The 23478-nt window shown below is 32.6% G+C and overlaps 1 protein-coding gene across 12 annotated transcripts in view; it reads right to left on the minus strand.

Moving 5' to 3' along the window:
* SPAG16 (sperm associated antigen 16) overlaps positions 1 to 23478 on the minus strand; it is a 774084-nt gene that overhangs the window by 731088 nt on the left and 19518 nt on the right. For all 12 annotated transcript variants that reach the window (XR_012072761.1, XR_012072758.1, XR_012072759.1 and 9 more), the window contains 4 exons: positions 21181 to 21299; positions 14479 to 14616; positions 5920 to 6027; positions 995 to 1112 (listed from right to left, as the gene is read on the minus strand). Coding sequence is in view for 8 of the 12 variants with exons in the window: in XM_072961330.1 (XP_072817431.1) it covers positions 995 to 1112; positions 5920 to 6027; positions 14479 to 14616; positions 21181 to 21299 (483 nt within the window). In the remaining 4 variants the exon portion in view is untranslated. The remainder of the gene's footprint in view (positions 1 to 994; positions 1113 to 5919; positions 6028 to 14478; positions 14617 to 21180; positions 21300 to 23478) is intronic.

The raw sequence follows: 23478 nt of genomic DNA on the forward strand, positions 1-23478 counted from the left end.
AAAAGGAGCAAGGAGATGAAATTCTGATGGTTTGATAATATAATGCCTTAAAAATATAAATTACTTTTAAACTCATTTTAAGTAATATTACTAATAAAACAATTCAGACATTTGAAGATACAAAATTAAATTTCAAGTGCAAAGAAGCAAGGAAACAAGCGATGTTTTCATTTTAGTAGCTAAAAATTACACTCAAGAAAAGGCAATATACATTTGATTAAAGTATGTCTTAATAAAATCATTCAAGCTCTTGCAACCATCATTCAAGCTTTTGGAAATTCTTAAAGTTAGCCAAAAATTAAAATCTCCAGAAAACAGTATGAGAATGTTAAACATGATAGCAATTTTGTATTTTCTAATAAACGATTGCATAGTTTTAATGTAGCCAATAAACATTTTATTTTTCTTGAATTCTGTACCAGAGGTTCCTCATCATAGCCCTAGGCCTACGCCTAGGCAAAAGTCCTGCAGGAAGAACAGAAAGGGTGTTAACAGCAAACACGACTGAAAACTGAGTCAGTAACTTGGTGTGTCAAGAACTCATTTGGAGGTGAATTACAAGGACTATCTATCCATTATCTCATCTAAGTTTCACAACAATATTAAAAAGTAGGTCATTGTAGCTATACTTGATGTATGACAGTTCTGAGTTCAAAGTGTTTAGGTAAGGTCCAGGTTTATAGCTGTCAAAGCTGGCATTTAAACCCAAGTTTGTTTGACAATAATGGCTGGATTTTTTCTTCTAACTATATTTGAATGATCTCCTAAAAACTTATATTTTAATTAAGTAATTTCAATTCAGTAAGTCTTTGTAGGTTTAAAATGGAAAAAAAATAATTCCCTGAATGTTTCCAAATGAATCTTTACAACATGACAATTGGTGGAAGTCTTTCAAAATTTATTTCAGAAACAAAACCAATATTTCCATTAGTGTTATAAAAAAAAACCCAAATGATTAAAAATCATTTTCAGGTAGCTTTGATGGTCTCTTTACCTGTCCAACTGCTTTGTCTCTTTCCAAGGAGGTCAGCATTTTCTGCTTCAGTAAAGTATGGTGCTTCTCATGTAACACCCTTATAGTTGGTTCATAAGATGCATAATGTAACTTTAACCTATGAAAAATAAAGGGCATCTTAAAGGGTAATTGAATTAAATCAGTGATTTCCATCTAACATCTGAATCTTTTTTTTTCTCTTTTTGCATTGGAATAAAAAATGAATAACTATATAAAGGTCAACACAACAGAGCTAAGAAGTGTAGGAAGTATTATTTGGCATGCAACTTCCCTGCAACCAGGATGGAGCGAGGTAAAGTCACATTTCTCTTGAGTTAACTAATAATCTATTTCCTTCTGTGTATCTTAGTATGCAGTTAACTAATTCTCTATTTCCTTCTGCGTATTCGAGTATGCACTCAAAAGTTGCTATTCTTGAGAGAAAACAAAGTTACATTTTCTTTAACTCAGAAACAGTTTTCAAAAAGACAATGGCTACAAACAATGGGTGATTAAACAGAGTGTCATTCAAAACAAAATAAAGGACTGTCTTAAAAACAAGTATGATTAAGCTCCTATTAAGAAACTTAAGTATAAAAATATTTTGATATCTCATAGGAGAAATAATTTATCTCAACATATAACTTTAAATAATCTATTTTATTTGAAAGTGCCTTCAAAATAATTTTTTACTTTTTTGTCAAAGTGTAATTTATATGGAATAAAATACACAGGTCACAAGTATTATATATAGTTCAGAATTTTCAGCAATATGCATACCCAGTTAATCCATATTGTTATCAAAATACGGAGCATTTCTAACATTTCAGTGAAACTGGCTTCTTTCACTCAGGATAATATTTTTTAAATTCTTCCATGTTGTTGTATGTATCAATAATTCATTTCTTTTTATTGTGTGTAGTATTCCTTTGTGCATACATTCTACAATGTGTTTATCCAATATTCTGCTGATGAAGAACTGAGTTGTTTTCAGTTTGGTGCTACTATGAAAACCGTTTCTATGAAAATTCTTACACAAGTCATAAAAGATATTTGTGGTTATATATCTTTATTTCCCTTAGAAACAATAACTAGGAGTTTAGTTGCTGGGTTGTAATTTATACTTAAAACAGCAATATATGAGAGTCCTGGTTACTTTACCTCTTTGCCAACATTTGGTGATAAGCAGTATATCTAGGGTTTGACAATTATCAATTTTATCAGTTTATTATATTTTGAAAACAACCAATTTTGTTGATTTTTTTCTTATGTTTATACTTTTGCCAGTTTATTGGTTTCTAATCTTATTTTTATTTCTTTTTCTTTCTTTGTGCTTAATTTGTTCACTTTTGAGCTTCTAAGATACAAAAATACAAAATTAGATTACTGGTTTAAAATTTCCTTCTTTTCTAATAATAAGCTATCAATTTCACTTTAAGCACTGCTTTGGCTGAATCCTATGAATTTTAATATTGAATTTTCAATCATTCAGTTTAAAATATAATCTAATTTTGTTCCTTGATTCATGGATTATTTAGAAGTGTGTTATGTAATTTCCAGGTATTTGGGACTGTTCCAGAAAGCTTTTTGTCATTGATAATTTAATTTAATTTGGTTGTGGTCAGAGAACGTATTTTGTATGGATATCAATTCTTTGAAATTTATAGACTTGTTTTATGGCTCAGCATATGACCTATTTTGGTGAACATTCCATATGCATTTGAAAAGTCCAAAGCAGAATTCAGGAAACATCAATTATTCTCAATTAATTTATGTCTTGTTCTGTAGACTTTAGCATTTTTTGCCTATTTTTCAAGTAACTGCTAAAAGAGAAACGCTAAAATCTCCAGTTATAACCTGGAAATATCTATTTTTCCTTTCTACTTTATTAGGTTTTGCTTCATATATTTTCAAGTCTCTTATACCTTCTTGATGAATTGACTCGTATCCGTATGAAATGACCTCTTTTTCTCTGTTTCTCAGGATACCCTTGACGATGTTATTTCTGTAATCCTCCTCCTCAAGCCCTGTGGGCTTGCAGAAGTCACCCTGGTACCCTAAAAAAAGGTAACACTTCAGCTGCACTGCAAGCTGCTGCAGACACCTTTCAAAGCTTACTTTTAGGGCAAGTCTAAAACAGTTCCTTCTCTAGGACTAGAATAGCTCTGTTCCTCCGGCATGGTTTATCAAGGGTCTTAACTGAATGCTCAGAGTAGTAAGTGAAGTTTGCCATTTTGGCTGGTCAGAACTCCTCCATCTGCAATCAATGGAATCTCCATGTAGCTCACAGTTTCCCAGGAGCAGTTCTTTGCAGGCCGCATATTCTCTCATCACATATGTCCACAACTTAGTATATGGTCAAAGATTAAAAGGAATCACTACAGGTATTTCTTAAGTTTCTTTTCACACACCAACCTCCTTTTGTGTACACTGTCTGCCTAGTCAGCTCATCAAGACTACTGTCTAATTGGGTTCCACCTCGTCACACTATTATTTGAGGAGTTACTCCATGAAGAAATCTGGGGTTATCATACTGCTCACTTTGTGTGTTCTCTTCTCTTAGGCATCACAGTCTCACTCTGCAATTTTCCAGCATCCGAAAAAACTGCCAAAACTTTTGTCCAGTTTTGTAGTTCATTACAGTTGGACAGCTTAGTCCAGTACTAGTTGGAGAGCTAGGTTTATACCAGTTACTCTGACATGATTCAACACAGAAGTCTCCCAAAATAATATTAAATTTGTTTTATTTTTAAAAATTAAAACAGTCCTCATTTTAGACAATAAATATTTTCATGAAACTGTTTAGGAAAGTCGTTGATTTGTAAATCTTCTTTCTCTTAACTTAATTTTTATTACACTTCACTGATGACAGTAGTAAAATCTAAGCATTAAAGTTACCATATATATTATATTATGTATAATTATATGTAATTTTATATATAAAATATTATATATATATTTAGTGGGTATTAATTCAGCCATACTCAGCAAAGCAAGTGAGAGTAATAAAATAAAAATATAAGTAGTATATACAGTTTCATGCCCATTCCACTTAATGAACTTGGCTTATATACATTTTTCTGTATACTATGCACTTCTATGAACACTATACACTTATAAACATATATTCAGCACACAATGTGTGCTGTAATTTGTGGGCAATTGAAGCATCACTATTATTGATGGCTCTGGAACCTAATTCACTCATGAAATATGACTTGATTATCCCCCATGCAAAGAGTCAGCAACACATAAATACCAATAGAGTATAAAAAGGAAACAACATTCAAAGAAACCTTCTGTTTAATCAGATTGAAAGAGTGTATCTGTTTAATATATTCCGTAAGTCCTTCATATTTCACCTGCTTATAAGTTCAAAGTTTTGGTATTAATTCTGAAACTAAGTACATTCATAATAAGGCACTCATGTTAAATGAGAACTATTGTAAAACTGATAGGTAAAAGCAACTAATTACAACTTAGCTGAACAATTCAGAGAAAAAACTGAAGTTGACTTTTTGTGGTTTATGATACAAGGAAACATAAATACATAACTGAAATATTTGAGTAAAATAAGACATAGGGAACTCTGACCCTAACTTATTCTAGAATCAAAAACATCCTTCTCTATAGCTGAATTATTATACAATGGCACAATTACTAGACAAGATGTTCACTGACGACTGATTAACTTCACTGGTGATTAACTTCATGACTAGCTTTGCTGTGACTCTCAGGACATCACTTTTTTTTGTTACAGAAAAAAAAATTAATGATTCATCCAGATCGTTAAATAGATACATTATTCTTAATGATTAATTATGGAAACAAATGCTACCTTAATATACACTAAATATAATCCTATTCCAACATAATGTGGGCTTCTTCACTGGGACTCCTAAGGTTTATGAAAAGTATAATCTGAAAATGCTGAATTTTTACATGAAATAAATAACAGCATTCCCTTTAAACATACTAGGAAATTTAATAAGTATGATATATTTTTAAACATATGCTAGAGTCTCAAAAAAAATTTTAAGCCTCAAACAACAGTTTACCAAAGAATAGAACATCCAAGCAGCAACAGTGAACAATCATATTTCAGCTGCCACAAATGGACACAAAGATGCTCTTAGACTGTCATCAATCCAAGCAACTGAAGTACTGAAGCCTGCTTGTATCAGCACAGAGAGTGGAAATAGAGCCAAATCTGAGATTTTTTCCCATGAAGAATACACTGTGATTCAAACTAAATGTGTATGTGTACTTACACACACACACACACACACCCCTACTAAAATGCTTTTAGGCTTTTCCTCCTGCCAAATGGGTTACCTCACCCTGATGGCACAGCAATTATTTATCTTTGGACAAGAAAACACATAGTTATCTTTCCAGGACTTCTATGTGACTTCAAAAGAGCCACAGGCCTCTTTATTGTCCTGAGAGTAGAATAATCCCCAAATATAAAAGGAAGCTTTTAAAAACAAAATACAATATACAGTTCTAAAAAAAAAGAACTGGGAAATCTATATGAAATAGTATATATTTAACACATACTTTCACTATTATGGAAAGTATTTATCATCCGTTATGTTCCAGACCCTGTATTAGGTACTTACACAATCACCATTTTTACAGATAAGAAGCAGAACAATGAGCACACAAAGGTAAGTGGTGGAGCCAGGCTTCCAATATTTAATTGACTCCCAAATCCGAGCTCCTTAATAGTCTCTGGGGATCTTGAGAGCAAGGATTTAAACTTGCTCATCTTTGTATTAAACACATAGTATAATACCTGGCAGACAGTAGATGTTCAATAAATGTTCAGTGAAAAACAACCTGAACCTTCTGGGATAGCCAAGCTGCTTAACACAAATTAAATAGCTCTTTAATAAACATGCCAACAAATATTATCGGCTTACCCTTTGAGGTCATTAATTAATTTGTTTTTCTCCTGGACTGTTCGCTTGTGGTGCATTCGATGAAAATCACGTTCTTTCTGAGTTTTCAGCAGATCTTCTCTAGCCTTGCTGAAAAATAAAAATAATAATAACTTTAAAAATCACTGATAATTTCTTCCTGAAAATTATTTACTTATCAATTCAAATCCAGTCCTAAGGAACCCAAAGGACAATCAAAAAGCAAAGATTCTATTATAATTCTCACTGAACTATCCCAATCAACATAACATATATTGGGGTGGGGGATGAACAGGCTAAAACCTGTAGTTTCAAAAATATCTTCATTCACATCTCATTTAAATAAAAAAAATTAAAGGTATGCTGCCACAATAACCTATAGTCCATCTATTTCCAAAGACAATTTGTTTAAAAAATTGAAATACATATAAAATAATTCAAAATAATTCAAAATAAAAAGACTACAAAATTTAATTCTGAACTTGCTAGAATATATGGTTAAGTGGGTTTACTTAGTTCTGAAAACTGTGAAAATGAAAGCATATAAGTTCTAGAAAACCAAGATTTTATTCTGGTAATGCATATGAGAAATAATACACTGAATACAGATCATATTCCTAGAATAATTGGTAACTTAGTGAGAAGAGTCTTCAATATCAGGGTTGTGACACAGAAGCATTCTTCAACTGCATATATCTTCTGCAGACCCCTGGCATACAGCAAGCAAGAGTATTCTTTATAAGCCCAGGCGTATGCAAAAAATTAATGGGAATGATTCACCTACCTCTACAATGTAAGTTAGCTTTATTATAATAATGTAAAAGGTAATCTATAATGTGAAAGTAGTTATCTAACAGCCTGAGTTAACTGACAAAGTTCTACTGCATTCAGATTCTCACGTTCTGATAGAACGGATAGACTGAATTAGACTACTGACATCTCACAAAAGGATCAGAATGGAATAAATCGGCTTCATGTATTTCAAAATTCAGATTCATATGAAATAAATGCATGCAATAGATTTCTGTTTTAGGAGCTACGTCATTGCACTCACTAAGGTGTGGTGGCTTGGATGCCACCAAAGTAGTGGTATGAGTTTAGGTTTTCAGGCTTCTAATGGAGCATATTATGATCGTGAGACTTCTTGCTGCAGGATCAAGTCACACATGGCATATGGCGAAAGTGTCTCACCCATTCTTCCAAGTTTCTGTCTGTCGCCCTACCACCTCCCACTTTTTCTGGATGACCTGTATTATTCTTCATTCTACTATTAATGGTGTAGCCTTGATCACATGTAAATAAACAGTGTGTTACAGTACATCACAGTCTAACCATCTAATCCTCAGATTCATTTCCATGTCAACAATCTTGAAGGCACAAGAAAATGTTCATTAAAATATTCAGACTTGAAAAATCATCTGTGAAATATTCCAATTATTAGATAAACGTTCATTCTTTCCAGGTTTTAACTCTCCCTGCGTGAGTGAAGATGCACCAAAAAAAGAGAGAACCCCTCTGCCACCACAACGTGCCTAATGAGCAGAGTAGTGAGTGAAAAGGAGAAGAGAGATTAAGTAGAGTGACTGGAAAAAATAAATGGCTGAGTTGACATTTTGTTGTGAAAACACAAAAACATCACCTGAATTCTCATTCCTTTAGGAAAGTATGTAAAGTGGATTAGATACAGTCTTACATATAGAAAATAGACAATGAATGTTACTATAATCATCATCATCATACTACTATTACTATTTAATATAATAGAACTGGTATATTCAATTCCTCTAACAGCTAGATTTATCTACCTAAAATAGGGGGCATGCCAGTAGATCACTGTCCTCTAATGGACCAAAAATATCAGTACACATGATTAACAGTAACACTGTATATCTTATTTAAAAAATTTAAACGTGATAAACATCTATTTTGAGTCTACTAAAACTGTCTTATTTCCAACAACTTAATGAATTATAGAAACAAGCTTATGTTTTATTTATCTTATGTGAAATGTAAAAAAAGGTTAAAAAAACTTAGAAAAATAATGCTGCAAAGTTTCTTAAGCAAAACCACAAATGTGTAGCATTGCGTCAACTCACTGCTTTAATATACATTTAAAGGCCTATTTGTTCTCATCCCAGGAAAGCAAGCACAGGAACTGATCGAAGTATTAGACCTTAAAGTTTTTCTGACCATTAAATTGGTTTTCAGGGGCTTGCTTTCTGTTTGCACAAATGAAGTCTACTCAGTAAAATAATTTAAATTCATTTCATGGTGATGCTTCTCCTATTATGACCTTCCTGCTGCCCATCTGCTTAATAAAAGGAAAATAAAAGTTGTGCAATAAAGTTTAAAATATTCATGTAACCAATTAATATTTAAACCACATGGTATTTTCTCATTATATTAGTAGAGCATCTTAGGGTTAAAAAAAACTTTTATTAAGTCACATATCAAATACAGTAATTCTATTTCAAGTATAATAAAGTAAGAGTTATTCAGGGAAACATTCTATTTAGATTTGTATATCATAAAGAACACACTTCTTTAATGCTTTTCTTTAATGAGATGGCAGAATGACAATTAAACTCCTCCATTTCAGGAAAGCAGCACACCAAAATTTATACTTAAATTATAAAATATCAAGATACTCATATTTTCATCATACTATAAAAGTACTGCCCCCAAAACTCCACGTTTAACTTACAAATGTAATTTAATAATGTACTCTAAAAAATTACTTCTAACTGAATGCCCAAAGTAAAACAATTTTTTATTTTAGAGTGACTATTTAATAATAGATTTATTGGGTTATTTTGTTATCTTAATTTGACAAAAGGTAGCACATAAACATTTTCCTGTTTACATGCACCAAAGTAGACCATCTTTGTCATGTATTTTTCTTACTTGCAAACTTGAATCAAAGTAATTTCTGATAACAGTACTACATAATGACCAATTATTTCATTGTCTTAAATTGGTTATAAATAAATTAGTTTAACCCACTAAAATTAATATTGGAATAATTGTTGGATTGTTGTAATTCAACCAGATTAGAGGCAAACTTTCACTATATTCTTAACCAAAAAAGAAGGGTATATCCATGTCCAGAAAAAAAATACCTTTTTAATTTAACAAGCAATTACCTAAACACTAAGGCATGAAATTTTATGGGCCTCACAATTATCTTTTATTTCCACAGTGTGTGTTTCTGAAAGTCGTTAAATTAAATGGGTCTTCTGAAAAGCTGCATACCCTTTGACCTTTTATAGAAGTGAATTTTGTGAGTGAAATTAGGGCCCATTAGTAAGGCACCTAATTTTTCCTAAATATTAATTGCCATTTAGTTTTCTTTATGTCTATATTTTCTGGTAGAAGATAAAAATCAAGCATTTCATTATTTTTAAAATGGTACATTTAAATCTAATTAGTAATCCCAGTCAGTTTTATTTTCTGTCAAATCTTCAGAACTCTCAATAAAACTCTTCCGGTCTGCATTATATTTCCTTAATGTAAAAGCCCAGCAAAGGAAGACAGTCCTCTAAATAGGACAAGACAGCTTTAGCAAAATTTATTTAAATGCCCATCATGAAAAGAAAATGTTGCCTACTCTTAAAGAATACTATGAAAGGGGCAAAAATCAACCAACCACTAAGAATTATTAAAAACTTTACTAAAGAGCCAAAATGTTATTATCACACATTCACTTAAGCCCCTCATATTTCCAAGAACAGCTATAGGTCTTGGGGATATATTGAGCACAAGACACAGTCTCTATTATATGGAGCTCACAATGTAACAACAAAATGTATACATTAGATAATTAGATGTACAAGGCACAAATTTCAAGCTCCTTCATGAACAGAGTATTAAATTAAAGATACCCTAATGAACAGAGAGAGATATCATATAAATAGAAGACTAAAACACTTGTCAAAGTCATGTAGCTAAGACTTGTGTATTTCAATTTATGTAAATTATAACTTAAAAAACTGTAAAAAATAATATAATAACTGGGTATGGGGTAGAGTATGTGTGGAGACAGAAATGAAATAAGAATGGCAAAAAGTTGATAAATGTTGAAACTGTCTGACGGGCCCATGAGGTTCATTATTCTATTCTGTTTACTTTCTATATGCTTGATATTTGTTTAGAATTAAAAAGTTGATATATGTAAACAAACAAACTGCTTTGTACTTGCTTTCTGGGAGAAATGCCACTTTGGGGTGTTTATTCACTGTTACTGCTGCTGCTAATAATAAGGTTGATGAAGATGATAATGCTATTCCACCTACTTAATAAACTTTGCACCAGGTACAAGGCTCATTATACTGTGATGGGTAAGACAAGCACAGTATTTGCCTTCCTCAAGTTTACAAGAGGGTAGAGAAAATGAATACAGAAATAAAACATATATAACCATAAACTGTAACGATGCTGTGAAAAGGGAAAAAAGAGGATGCTATAACACAGAATACTTATTAATCCTATTGAGCACTTACCATGTGATGGATATTGTATTAAATGCTTTAAAATGATTCACTCAAGGATAGGTGGTATACCTCATTTACACATGAGAAAACAGATTGTTACATTCTTATATCTAATAAATGGCAGATAGCATGTATTTGTGTTGCTCTATCCATAATATCTGATCTAATATCAGTATCTGTTTTGAAACAAAGCTTGAGTGGGGTTAATAAGTAATGCAAAATTTGAGAATACCAGATGTTGTCCTTTCAAGAACCTAGTTGTCCCATAAGGAGCTACTTTGATGTTGTTACTATGTTATAACCAGGTAAGTCAACCCATAAGAAGGTGATGCAGGATATAATGTTCTCCCTGTTTCCATTACATCCCTCCATCTAGTCTATTTTCCACACAGGAGCCACCTTACATCATGCTTCTCCTCAAAGCTATCCATTAGCCTACAATCCCACTCAGAGGAAAAAAGCAAAGTTCTAACAAAGGCCTCTACCATTACCCCTGGATTTAGTCACCGTGGTCTTGCTCGTCCTCTAACAAGCCACACTGTCCCTACCATACGCTCTTTGGACTTCCTTTTCCCTCTGTCTGGAATTTCCTTTTCCTAGGTTTTACATATGGCCTTCTCCCTCAGTTTCTTCAGATATCTGAGAGGACTTCCCTCACCCCCTGTATAAAATAGCCCATCATTTATCTCTGTCTCCTTTACCCATGTTAGTTTCCTTTATAGCACCTACCACCACCTGACTGGATACATTATAACTGTCAACATCCACGTGTAGTTAGTGGCTATCTTACTGGACAACACAGGCTTCAAGAACTTAAACAGTGTGGAGGTAAGAAGCCTTCACTGAGACAGAAGTAAAGGCAGAACAGAATGTTCTCACAGAAGCTGAAGAAGAAGAATGGAACATAGGATGCATCCTTGAGTAGAACAGATGGGGTGAAAGCCAGACTACGGGACGCTATAATACAAGTACAATGATGCTTTTAAGAGTAAGTCATCAAACTGAGAATATCTGCAATGTCTACATTATTAGAAAGATACATAAAATGCAAGTCAAGATACAGGTTTCTACTTAATAAAACCTGTAATTGTTTTTATGCACCTCAGGCTTAGGTGAATACTGTGGCATGCCAACTACCAAATAAAACAAGGTTTATGAAATAGTGTCTTAACCATGAAAGATATTATAACTCTAAGTTATGATTTTTAATCTTCATTCAACTAATAGTTATCTGCAAGTGTGTGAGAGGTCACTTAAATTATAGACCTCTGTATTTGAAATAATAATTGGTCCATGTTTCAATATAAAAGTAGTTATATTCTATTTTTCTAAGAGAGAATGTAAAACTACTGCTTATATCATTCTTCTCTAGTGTCTAGCATATTATACATTATTAAATCTTTTTAATAATTCTGTTTTTCCCTTAAAAAATCTATAAAGGAATTTTCCAGTTATTTCCTAAACTTTTTTTTTTCCAAGGTGTAACTGACCCATAACATTATATTAGTTTCAGATGTACAACTGGCTGAGCAAAACCTCTGTTTTAAAATTGGCATTGCTTACAGCAGAAAAAAAGACAATTTCTTTTTTAATTATAGCAATTCAAATGATATTTTTGAGTGATGTATTTCCCTTTTCATGTCTTCCTTCATGCTTCACCATTGTTGAATTTCAAAAAAAAATACCGTGATAATTTTTAAAAGTCTAGGGATGACAGCCTTTAGAGATATTGATAGCAACAGCTGACATTTTCAAAGAACTTTGTGATTTACACAGCTCTTTAACAGAGATTGTCTTGTTTAATTATCACATCAGTCCCTAAGAGTTAATAATATTATGCATAATTATTCCCAGTTTAACAATAAGAAAACTGAGTTAATAAGTAGCAGAACAGTGGAAGGAAGCTAGGTATTTGAACTTTAAGTTCAGTTCTCATTCCGTGGCAACAATCCCCTAGATAAATATTAAGCTTACAGCTATATGATTTCACTGATTTTTCTAGATACATCACCAAATGCCACCAGTTTAATCAAGATAACATATAGCAGATCTGTAATCTGACTCTTTTTACATATTAAATATTCATTATTGTTAGAAAAGTATTTAACATCTGTACTTATCTTGCTTTAAGAAATAGTCTTAATCCTAAAGAAGAAAATTTTAATGCAAATTTCATAAAGAGAATCCCATGTTTATCATTAATTCCTCCTGGAAAAATATTCTCACAAGTTAAATTGAAAACCTTTGTGATGAAACATTTCAACTTGGGGCAAACTTGTAGCATGAAAGATGTAGTTGTGGGAATTTTTTTTACAAAACTTAATTCTCCATTTTCTAAGAATGAATCCAACAAAATTAGGCCACAGGGACACACTTCATCAAAAGGTGCTGTGAAGCACAGTGTGCTTAACATTCATTCAATGATATAAACATTTGGCACTAAGGGTCAAGCAGCTTTCCTTCAAATTTTCCATGTCAGGTAGATTAAAGTAAATAAGTGTTTTCTTTTTCTAATTTGTATAAGCTTAGTTATATCAAGTAAGATAGGTTTGAGAGAGAACCATAGCCCATTGAAACTAAAACTATATTTTATAAATATTTAGTGATCTGATATTTTAGTAAACACGAACAAGAGATCATTTTCATTTGAGTGATATCTGTTTTAGTCATAGTTTCTTTTAACATTAAGTTAATAACTCACATGGGTAATAGTTTATATGGTTTTGATTATAGTTATTAAATATAATATTCAATAAATAACTAGTTATAAAAAGTGATTATTTAATATAACTGGGGCAAAACTCATTGCACAAAGAGGCTCTATTCAAAAGAAATTAGCAAACTCAAGCAATAATTCAAAGGAGATCAAGAACTGAGACAGCCTGCCAGGCAGCACTCTGAAAAATTTGCTGTGTCAAATTCCCATTGCATCCATTAGGTATCTATACAAAATCACAGTTAGCATCAGGGCCAACAGTGCAAAAACCACTTCTCAGAAACAGAACCAAGAATAGAGAGAATGCTGGTTCTAGTAACATCATTCTGTGGATCATCATCTATTTAAAATGCAAAATCCCAAAAGTACATCCATAAATAATGTGAAATTTGTATAACTTGCAAAACTTATTTCTATAAGTGCATAAAATAACTGAATAAATGATCATATAAATTATCTTTCATTTACCACCACCTTTTAAAAGTAGGAGCTTATTTTAAATGTTTCTTTTACTTTGCAATACAGTCTTGTTTCTTTGCACTAAACTTTTTTACAAAGATCTTAGAAATATGTCCCTACATGGTAGTTCTATTTATCTAATTTTTAAATACAATTCTTTCACAGAGAAAGTCCCTCTTTAAATGTTTAATAAAAATTAATGAGCAAAGCATGAACTGTCTCTACTTCATATTTAAGCATTGATTTTTCATCTAACATTGTCTGAGATAAGTAGATTCACTCCAACTCAACACATTCACATATTTGTCTTTGCCAGAAAAACACTGCCCATTTATCTAAATTTGTTTGCCAAAAGTTGAATGTCTTTCATTAATTTTACAAAGGAAGAAACATGCAGAGAAATTCGGTTGCAGTTAAGTTTCTCCTCTGTGCATAAATACATGCTAGGAAATTACAAAATAATAGTTTTCTTTGGGGAATTTCAAATACTGAAATTCCTCTACTGAAACTACACTAGTTCCTTCCTTTCTCTATGCTTTCTATAATTTTATTATTTCAGAAATCAGTTTAGCCTCATAAGGGAAGAATTCCTTAAGCCATGATAAGATTATCTAAATACATAAAGAAGCTAATGTTACATAACAAATATACAACCTCCTACACAACCCTCTGTGAGCCACTCTTGTTGGTGAGCTGCAGTTGTGATAGCTCTGGTCATCTGTTCAACAGATTCTCTGGTGAAGCCTTTCACATTCTTCCCAACTAGAACTGAAACATAATTCAGTTCTCCAGAACTAAAGCTCCAGTACATTAACCGTCATCCACATATTAGCATATTCAATGCCTTACTTTTATTTAATCCAAAAGAAAAAGAAAATAATTTTAAAAATAACATACTCAGCTGCTTGTTTACAGTGCTTCAACTCTTTTTTCAAATTTTTGTTCTCATTTTCTAAAAGCATATTCTGCGAGTAGACATCTGGAACGTTCCCAACATCTCTAAGCTCAGTCACTCCCTTCTGCAGTAACTCATACCTAGGATAAAAATCAAACAAAAGGCTTTAAGTTGTCTCCTTCTACTAAGCTGATTTAATTTGTGTACATGACAAAAAGTTAAGTCTTAGGTAATGTTTATAGTAATAAGTTGCATTATTACTTATTAAATTAAAATGTCAATATTCATAATATATTTTAAAATAAAATATTAATGGCTAGAGTACTAATATCATTATGGTACATAAAATATAACTTAACATTTCCTATGTTCCAAGCACAAACTCAGATACTGGTGAAATTAGCAAAAATGTCCAAGTCCCTACCTATCTCATGGAGTTTTCATTCTAATGTGGATGGTAATACATTCTATGAAGAACACAAAGCAGGATAAGAGGAACAGAGAAGCTGAAGTAGAGAGTAATGGGGGTGTCTGTGCTAGGTTATATAAGTAGCCAGAGAAAATATGGCTGACAAAGCACTATTTGAGCAGGAACTGAAGGAATTGAAGGACCAATCCATGTGGATATGTGAGAGAGAAGTGTTCTTGGCTGATAGAAAAGTAAATATAAAGACCCTGAAACAAGGAGGTACTTGACATGTACAATATAAAGCAAAAAGCCAGAATATCTGGAGTATTTGGAAACGGAGCCAACTAAGAGCAAGAAGGAAAGAGGTGTGAGATAGTCAGGAAGACAGCAGGGAGCCAGAGAGAGGAATGTGATTCTACTCTGAATCAGACTGAAGCCATAGGAAGGCTTTGAGAAACAAGTGATGCTGATCAGATTTATGTTTTAAAATGATTATTCTGGCATCTGTTTGAAGAAACTGACTCTAGAGAAGCAAGAGTAGAATCAGAGAGCATTCTGCAATAGTTCAGGAGAGACAGATTGATGGCTTAAGCAAAGTCGGTAGCAGAAAAGATTATGAGAAATGAGAAATGAGTCCCTTCTGGAAATGCTATAAAGGTGGAGCCAACAGGATTCTCTTGGGGCACAGATGGCAGGTGTTGATTAGAAAGAAAAGTCAAGAATAACTCCAAGGTTTCTGGCTGAGCAACAGACAGCCACTTAGTGAGATGAGGACAAATGCAATAGGAACTGGGTGGTTGGAGAAATCAAGGAGCCAGAATTCTTTCTATGTCTCCTGGTCAATTAAGTGAAAATGAACATTGTAGTTCAGGGGAAAAGTCAGGACATACAACTTAAATTTGGCAATTATCAGTAGATAGAAATTCTTTAAAGTCACAAGATTGGGTGAGGACAGTTAGGGAGTGAATGCAAAGAGAGAAGTAAGGAAGTGCTAGGATGATTTCAAGATTGTCAAAAGAAGGAAATACTACCAAATAGAGACTAAGAAAAAGAAGAGGCAGTGAAGTAGTGAAAGAATCAGAGAGTGTTGTTGCTAAGGGACCAAGTGAAGAAAGTGTTCCAAGAAGAAATGAACAACAGTGACAAATGATGGAAGGAGGATGGATAAGAGGAGTACTGAGGATCAATCATTGAATTTGGCAATGTGAAGTCACTGAAAAAAGTTCTAGTAGAGTCACAGAGATGAGTGTAACTAGAGTAGGAATGAGAGAGTAGGAAATGAGGAAGTAGCAACAAAGTCTTTCAAGGAAATGTGCTATACAGCAGAGCCTAGGAAATCAGATGAACCTAGAAGAGAAAGTGGAGTCCAGGGTGTTTTTATCTTTTTTGTTTTAATATATGACACGTTAGTGTACATCTGATTGCTTATCAGGATGATCCAGCAGAAGGAAAATGTAAACAATGCAGGAGACAGAAGGGACAATTGCAGGAGTAATGCCCTTGAGTAGGTGAGACGAGCTGGGATCCAATAAACAAGAGGAGGGCTGGCCTTAGATGTGTGTATGGCTCAGCAGCTGTGAGGCCTGAGAACAGAGGTAGGTCGGTAGAGAGGCAAGGGTCGTGGTACTTCTATTATCTCAGGGAAATAAGGAACATCAGAAAATCATTTATAAATCTGTAAATAATTGTAATTTTAATCATTATATGAAGCAATTAATAAAGTCAAATAAAAAACAACTAGAGCCTAGAAAAACATCTCAAGTAATAGATACTAACAAAGAAATCGCTACAAGGCTTGCTAGAGTTAAGCTAAACATTCGTTTAAAAATGTTTAATTTTCAGTATGTTCATATTATAAATCTTAACTGTATTAATATATTACATACATTAGTAGCCATATGTTTTTGTATTACATACTTATCTGATATGAAAGAGAACCCCTGCAGAATATCCAAAAGGTTAAGATATTTGAATCAATATTAAATGATAATTGTCACAACTTATAAAACAACAGATAACCATTTAATACAAAAAAAATCTCTTTTCTATCCATATTTGGAATGTGCTTTATACTTATCTCAGAAGAGAAGATATAAAGATTGACTGAAGTATTGAACCATACTTTTTCTGATCATAAAATTGGTTTTCAGCAATTTGCTTTATTTCATACAGAAAAGTCACTAAAGAAATTATTTCAATAAGAAAAAAGTGATATGTAGTCCTTTAAATGAAATGTTATATAAAGAAATTAATACGTGGTAAAACAGTACAAATCAAACATACTACCTACATCATATATATCCTAGAACATTCAAAAATCATTTATCACACAAAATTTCTACCACCCATATAAAAATATCAAAGATGACTTTAAACTCACTAAAACTGTTATAATCTCCAAACTCCAAAAATATATTTCTCAGTAAAACCTGCCTTTTCCTACATAAGATTCTTTTTGTTATTTTGGTGTGTGCATGTGTGTTTTTAAAGAAATATCCTGGCCATTTTATTTCTTCCTCTTTATTTGCTCATCCTTGGAATAAGACTAAAATGTATTCAGATGAGAAAAAAGAGTGAGGTAAATACAAGGACCTGAAAATAAAATTTACTACCAACACAACTGCCAAGAAATTATCACCAATAAAATTACATTAATGGTCTTCGTATTTACCATAAAGTCCCTAAACCACTTAGAAGGATACTGAAATGGAGAATATGTGTATTTCAGGGAGAAAGTGCTTAGGCTTTCATAAGATTGTCTATATACCAAAGAGTTAGGACCTACAGCCATAAATGACAAATAGTTTGGTAGAATTTCAGTAAACATTTAAATGGTGTCAAGAGTAAGAATTATTTTTCCTTCATGATGGCACCCAAGACATGGGATATAAAAAACAGGGGAATCAACCTGGCCTGGGTTGACGCTACTACTTACTGGCTGTGACTGGCAGACTTCCTAACTTCCCTGAGCCCATTTCCTCATCCATGTAATGTAGATATGACAGTAGTTTTGTGTTACATATAGTTGTTGGGAGAAGTAAATGAGATAAAGCATGAGAATATATTGTACAAATAAAAATAATACAAAGTACTTTCCTGAGTGATAAGCCTAAGGCTTCATCTTCCTAACTATCTTTAAATCCTTCAAATTTAATAAACACTATATTAATTTTGGTTATAAAATTTAAGCTATGTTAAATATTCACTTAGGTTGCCTTCTTGACAATATAGCACTTAGATCTCTGCATATACAGAGCTCAAATTTAGCATATTGCAGCATAGTAAAAGTTAGATTTATAGAAGAATTACAACATTCTTGTGTTTAACTTAATATTGATTGGAGAAAAAAGTTCTTACTGCATGACACATAACTGGAAGCCTACTTTAATTGAACAGCAATAGGTTTAAATGCTAAAAGAAGAACTACATAGTTGTGTAGTATTCACTGAGAATCAGTAATGTATACACAACACTACACATATGTCCCACACATACTGGGCAACATAAGGGATTTTTCCAGAGTAATTTTAATTCTAGGCTTTGTATTTAAGACCCAGCCATTCCCAGAAAGTTGTAACTGTGCAACTCCCATGAGTAATTATAGATTAAGCTAAATTTTATTGGCTTAAAGGAGCAATATTTACCTTTTGTGAAAATTTTTAAAATATACTACTAATTTATAACTTCTATAACTAAGAAAAAATCAAAATAGCAATTAAATATTACAAAAAATTGCATTATTACCTGTGATGGCATTTTTATTACCATCCAGCCTTCAGTGGAATGGGAGGAAAAGAAACCAAACTGGCAAGAACCAAGATTAAATAGGAGTAAAACGGTAAAGAAAGAAATAAAATAAACACCCTGTTTCCAAAACATTTGGCTGTAAGGGGAAGAAGAATTGGAGTGAGTGGGAGGTAATAAGAGGAAAAGGCAAAGAGCAAGAATGTATGCTCTGGGGGAGTCCTGACCTTGTTAACAGCAAAATAGTCCAGTGGAGGAAAGGAGATGGTTGATATATGCTCAGGAAAGGGTAGCTAAACTGCACTACCATACTTTCTCCATTTTTAACCCTCTCTTTAATTATGCCCCCAGGGAAATTATCATTGCACCCAGAGTACTTCTAAAATGGTCATATAAAAATCATTGATTAAATCCACACTGCAGACATTTTTTGTGGTTCATAAAATATTAAATATATATAGATATAGATATAGATATAGATATAGATATAGATATAGATATATATAAAATCTCTAAAGTTTTGTATGGCCAGAAAATAAATATTTGGAATTTGCCACAAAAAAAAAAAGCTTTCTGGGCTATATGGTCTCTGTTATGACTAAGTAACTTTACTGTTACAGCATGAAAGCAACCACAGACAATACCTCAAAGATAAGTCACGGATGTGTTCTAATAAAATTTTATTTACAAAAATGGGGCAGGTTAGATCTGGCCCCAGGGTCTTAGTTTGCTGACAAATCATTTAGTAAATTTACTGCAATTACTTTTTGAGGAATGAAAGAACATAAGTCAAATTTTACTGGCCATTTTAAAAAAATTTTTGGAGTATTTTTTGTTTTTGCTTTTGTTTTTACAAACCAACAATAGAGAAACCTTGCTTCATCACCTTTTGTAAGATTAAATAAATTCATAGCAATGATACAAGTGTTTTTCTCCATAAGAAATTATTAAAATTATATATAATATTTTATAGTTTTACTATACAGAATAAGTAAAGGTTTCTGATCAAAGTAAAAAATGTTTCATTTGAAATAAAAACATCCAATACAATATAATCTCGTTACAAATAATTTGTAATCTCATTACAAACTGGCACCTAGGAAGAAGGATAAAAGTATTTGAACCATGGTATTACTAAGCCCATATAATGAAGAGATACCTTACACAAATTTTACTCTATGATTGTAGTATTATGCTAAACGGTATGCTTACTTAGGGGCTCTATAAATCCTAATATTATTTTAGTTTCCTAAAATTTCATCTCAATTCAAGTTGCTAAATCTAAATGGACAATATGGCAACAAGTACCTAACTGTTAAGAGCACACTTGGTTCCAATTTCTCCCAGGGAATCATTTCACATTTCGAACTGGCTAAACATGAAGCACTAAATGTCCTAACACGTATTCTTAGAAGAAAAAAGGAAACTGAACCACATTAATCTTTCATTTCATTAGTCCTGCAAATGAATCATCTACCTACTTTTACAGAAATGTATTTTCTAATACATGTGTAATTATTTCTTAGGGACATTTTTCTAAAAATCATTCACACAATTTCCAGATTTAATAGGAAGGGTATTTATTGTTTTTCTACTATCAAAATTGCTTTTTTTTCCTAAACTGTATTAATGAAAAATGGTCCTTTTCATTAAATTTATTAACATTACATATGCATTTTAAAATAACAAAATTGATTGCTCCTATGTGCATGGTCTTAGTAGATGAGAACTAAAAAAGTGGATATAAAAATTTAATTGCAGTTGGATTAGTATAAATTACAAATTGCCCCTATATTTAAAATTAGAATTGAACTCCAAAATACTATAAATATCTTTACATATCACATTATTCCTTCTTCCGGTAACATGCAATGGCTTTTAAAAATCAAACATTTTAATATCCAATTATTTAGTAATACTCCACTGAAGAATGCTAAGACTCTAAAAGCATGCCTGGTAACATTACTACTACAGCAAAGGAATAACGAAAGTATGCCTGCTGATTTTCATAATCAGTAATTATTAAAATTTTCAATTATAACAAAAAAACCTTACGTTTAGGTATCATTTGAAAATATAATTCAACTTACTTCTAAATGAAGGAATATTTATAGAATAAGAATCAGTCATTTTGTGAGGCGAGAAAAGCAAGCCATTATACTCTAACTAAAACAAGCCAAGTAGTAGTGTTAGTAGGATGTCTTAATGCAGGAAATAATACCCTCATAATTATGCAAAAGATATTTTTAAATATTTCATAAAATAGTTTTGTGTTATATAACTCCAGGAGACACTCCATTTTCTTGACTCTTGAAAACCACCTAAATTTGAGTATTTAGAAAAGACGTTTAATAAAAATTTCTTTGAAATTGATATCCTGATTGTGTGTGTGTGTGCTGTGGTTTCAGTGGCAATGAGGGGGAAAGTTTCTATCCAGTGCATTCAGTTTTGCATAAGCTGAATCATTCAAAGTCGTTTAAGATGATTAAAAGTATGCACGTTAAATAATGGTAGTACTTCTAGAGAACTGTTTATCCACTTAATTCTTTACCATTCAGACTGAAAGCAGTCAAGAGTTCTGGTCATTCCCATTTTGATCAGGAAATTGCAGAGAAAGTCTTCTATTGCTTCAGGTACTGCATGCTTTGAAGAAAGGACTGTTTTCTGCTCCTAAAATTTAAGTGTACAATTATTCATTTTGAAAATATCAAAGTTTTGATTAATGGTACAGATAGGCCTTTCATTCATTCAGTCAGTCATTCATTTTTTAAACAATTTTGTTCAATACCATGTTCCAGGAACTATTTTAATCACTAGGGATAAACCAGTAATGAAAACAGACAAGACTCAGTCTTCATAACTAATAGAAAAGTGGATGGGGACAGAAAATGAGTAAGTAAATTAAAAACATACAGTATGGCAGATGGACTAAGTGTCTGGGGGTAAAAGTAGAGGACTGAAGCAAGCGAGGGCCAGGTATGGAGCAGATATACGTATGGAGCTGGGCTGCTATGTATAGAGGGTGATGAAGAACAATTTCATTGATAAAGTGACCTCTGAGCATAAATCTAGAGAAGAGGTAGAGTCACATTCCAGATCCAGCATTAGCAAGTACAAAGGCAGGCAAGCATGTGATTGGACTGTCTGAAAAGCAATAAGGGGGTCAGCTTGCCCTGGCCATGGCATTTAACATATTTTTTAAAAAGAAAAAAAGGATGGATCTTTTCATTTCTTTTAATTATTATCATTATAAAAAGAAATGTGGTTTCGGTGCCTTGATTTTTAGGAACACTCTGGAAGGAATTATGTGCAATACAGGGCTCTGGCACTACTATGAAATCATAATGGAAGTCAGTCAGTCTATCAACGAGGTCAAGGGTTAGCTAACTGTCCATGTAAATAAAGTTTATATTAGAATACCACCATGCCCACTTCTTTACATATTATCTATGGCTGGTTTTGCACTACATGAGATAGTTAAGCAGTTGCAACAGAGACCTTATGCCCCTTAAAACACAAAATATTTTCTATGTGACCCTTGAAAGAACAAGTTTACAGATCCTTGAACTAGAAAAAAGGAGTTATTTCAGCAAGTGAGATATGAAATTGGGACAGTCATAAAAACTACCATATCACATAAGTCAGTATATAAAATAAATCAAGTAATGGGTAGATTCTTAAAACTATCAACAGCACTGGTGTCTCCGGAGTACATTCATTTTCTTCTCATTGGGCAAGAACTCACTAATCTTACTGCAGACCAGCTGAATAGTTAGAGCTATTTTCACCTATAGAAACACAGTAGTGGACTTTCCTTTCTACTTCTCCTTCCCGACTTGGTAATGGTCACATACTAAGTTACACAGAATGCTTACCTAGAAAGGCACTGAGGAAAGAGAATCTTTTTTGCCATAAAAAGATCCTTTTCAAAAGTTCTATAAATACTTTCATGCTGATGCTGATTACTACTAGCTATTATGACAATAGAAATAGCGGTGAGTTTAAGCAAATCTGGGGGGCTACAGAAAATTCCCAACAAATGATAGGGTCTTAAAATAATTTTTAAAGCCCATGCAGAATAATTTCAAATCTTTCCTAAGATCATTAAAAATGATATTATATAACAATGTTGATTACGTGTAGGAATCTATGTCAAACAGCACGGGAGATGCCAAAGTAGCAGAGTACAGCATGCCATGCCTGCCATCCATCAAGTAGCTGCACTGTGGTACAAGATTAATATATATAACTGTTAGGTGAGGGTATAATACAGGTAGAAGCAAACATTCATTATACAATAATAAATGTTGCCTTGGCATTTTGGGTCAATAAATTTGAATATGATATTTTAAGATGAGATGGATGGACGCTGAAGGAATCAGAAACATAGGAGGAAAGTGAAGACAGAGAGCTTGTAACTACTGTAGTTTCTAAAGATGCCCAAGGGCTGCTTACAGGATGCATGTATATATGATTGCAACATACAAGATTCCCGTGCTCTCAAATAAATATGTTTCTCTTCCTGAATATATCTGATACAGACACCTTGAAACACCCAAAACAGAAATCCAACCACCTTGAACTGCCATAGTTCTTACTTACACATTGAGATTTATAATCCTGTCAATATACTTATGTGTCTAATCCATAGTCCTTCAGCATTACACACAACACACACACACACACGTTCCTAGCTATACTGTGATTATAAATGTCTGTTTTATCTTTACATATAATATTCACTTAATATATATTTGCTGAACAGCATCCATATGCCAGGCACTATGTGTGTTAGGAATTAAATATGAATAAGAGATTGTCCCTGTCTCAAAGAATTGAAAGACTAGTT

Source organism: Vicugna pacos, chromosome 5, assembly GCF_048564905.1.
Source record: "Vicugna pacos chromosome 5, VicPac4, whole genome shotgun sequence".
NCBI classification, from domain to species: domain Eukaryota; kingdom Metazoa; phylum Chordata; class Mammalia; order Artiodactyla; family Camelidae; genus Vicugna; species Vicugna pacos.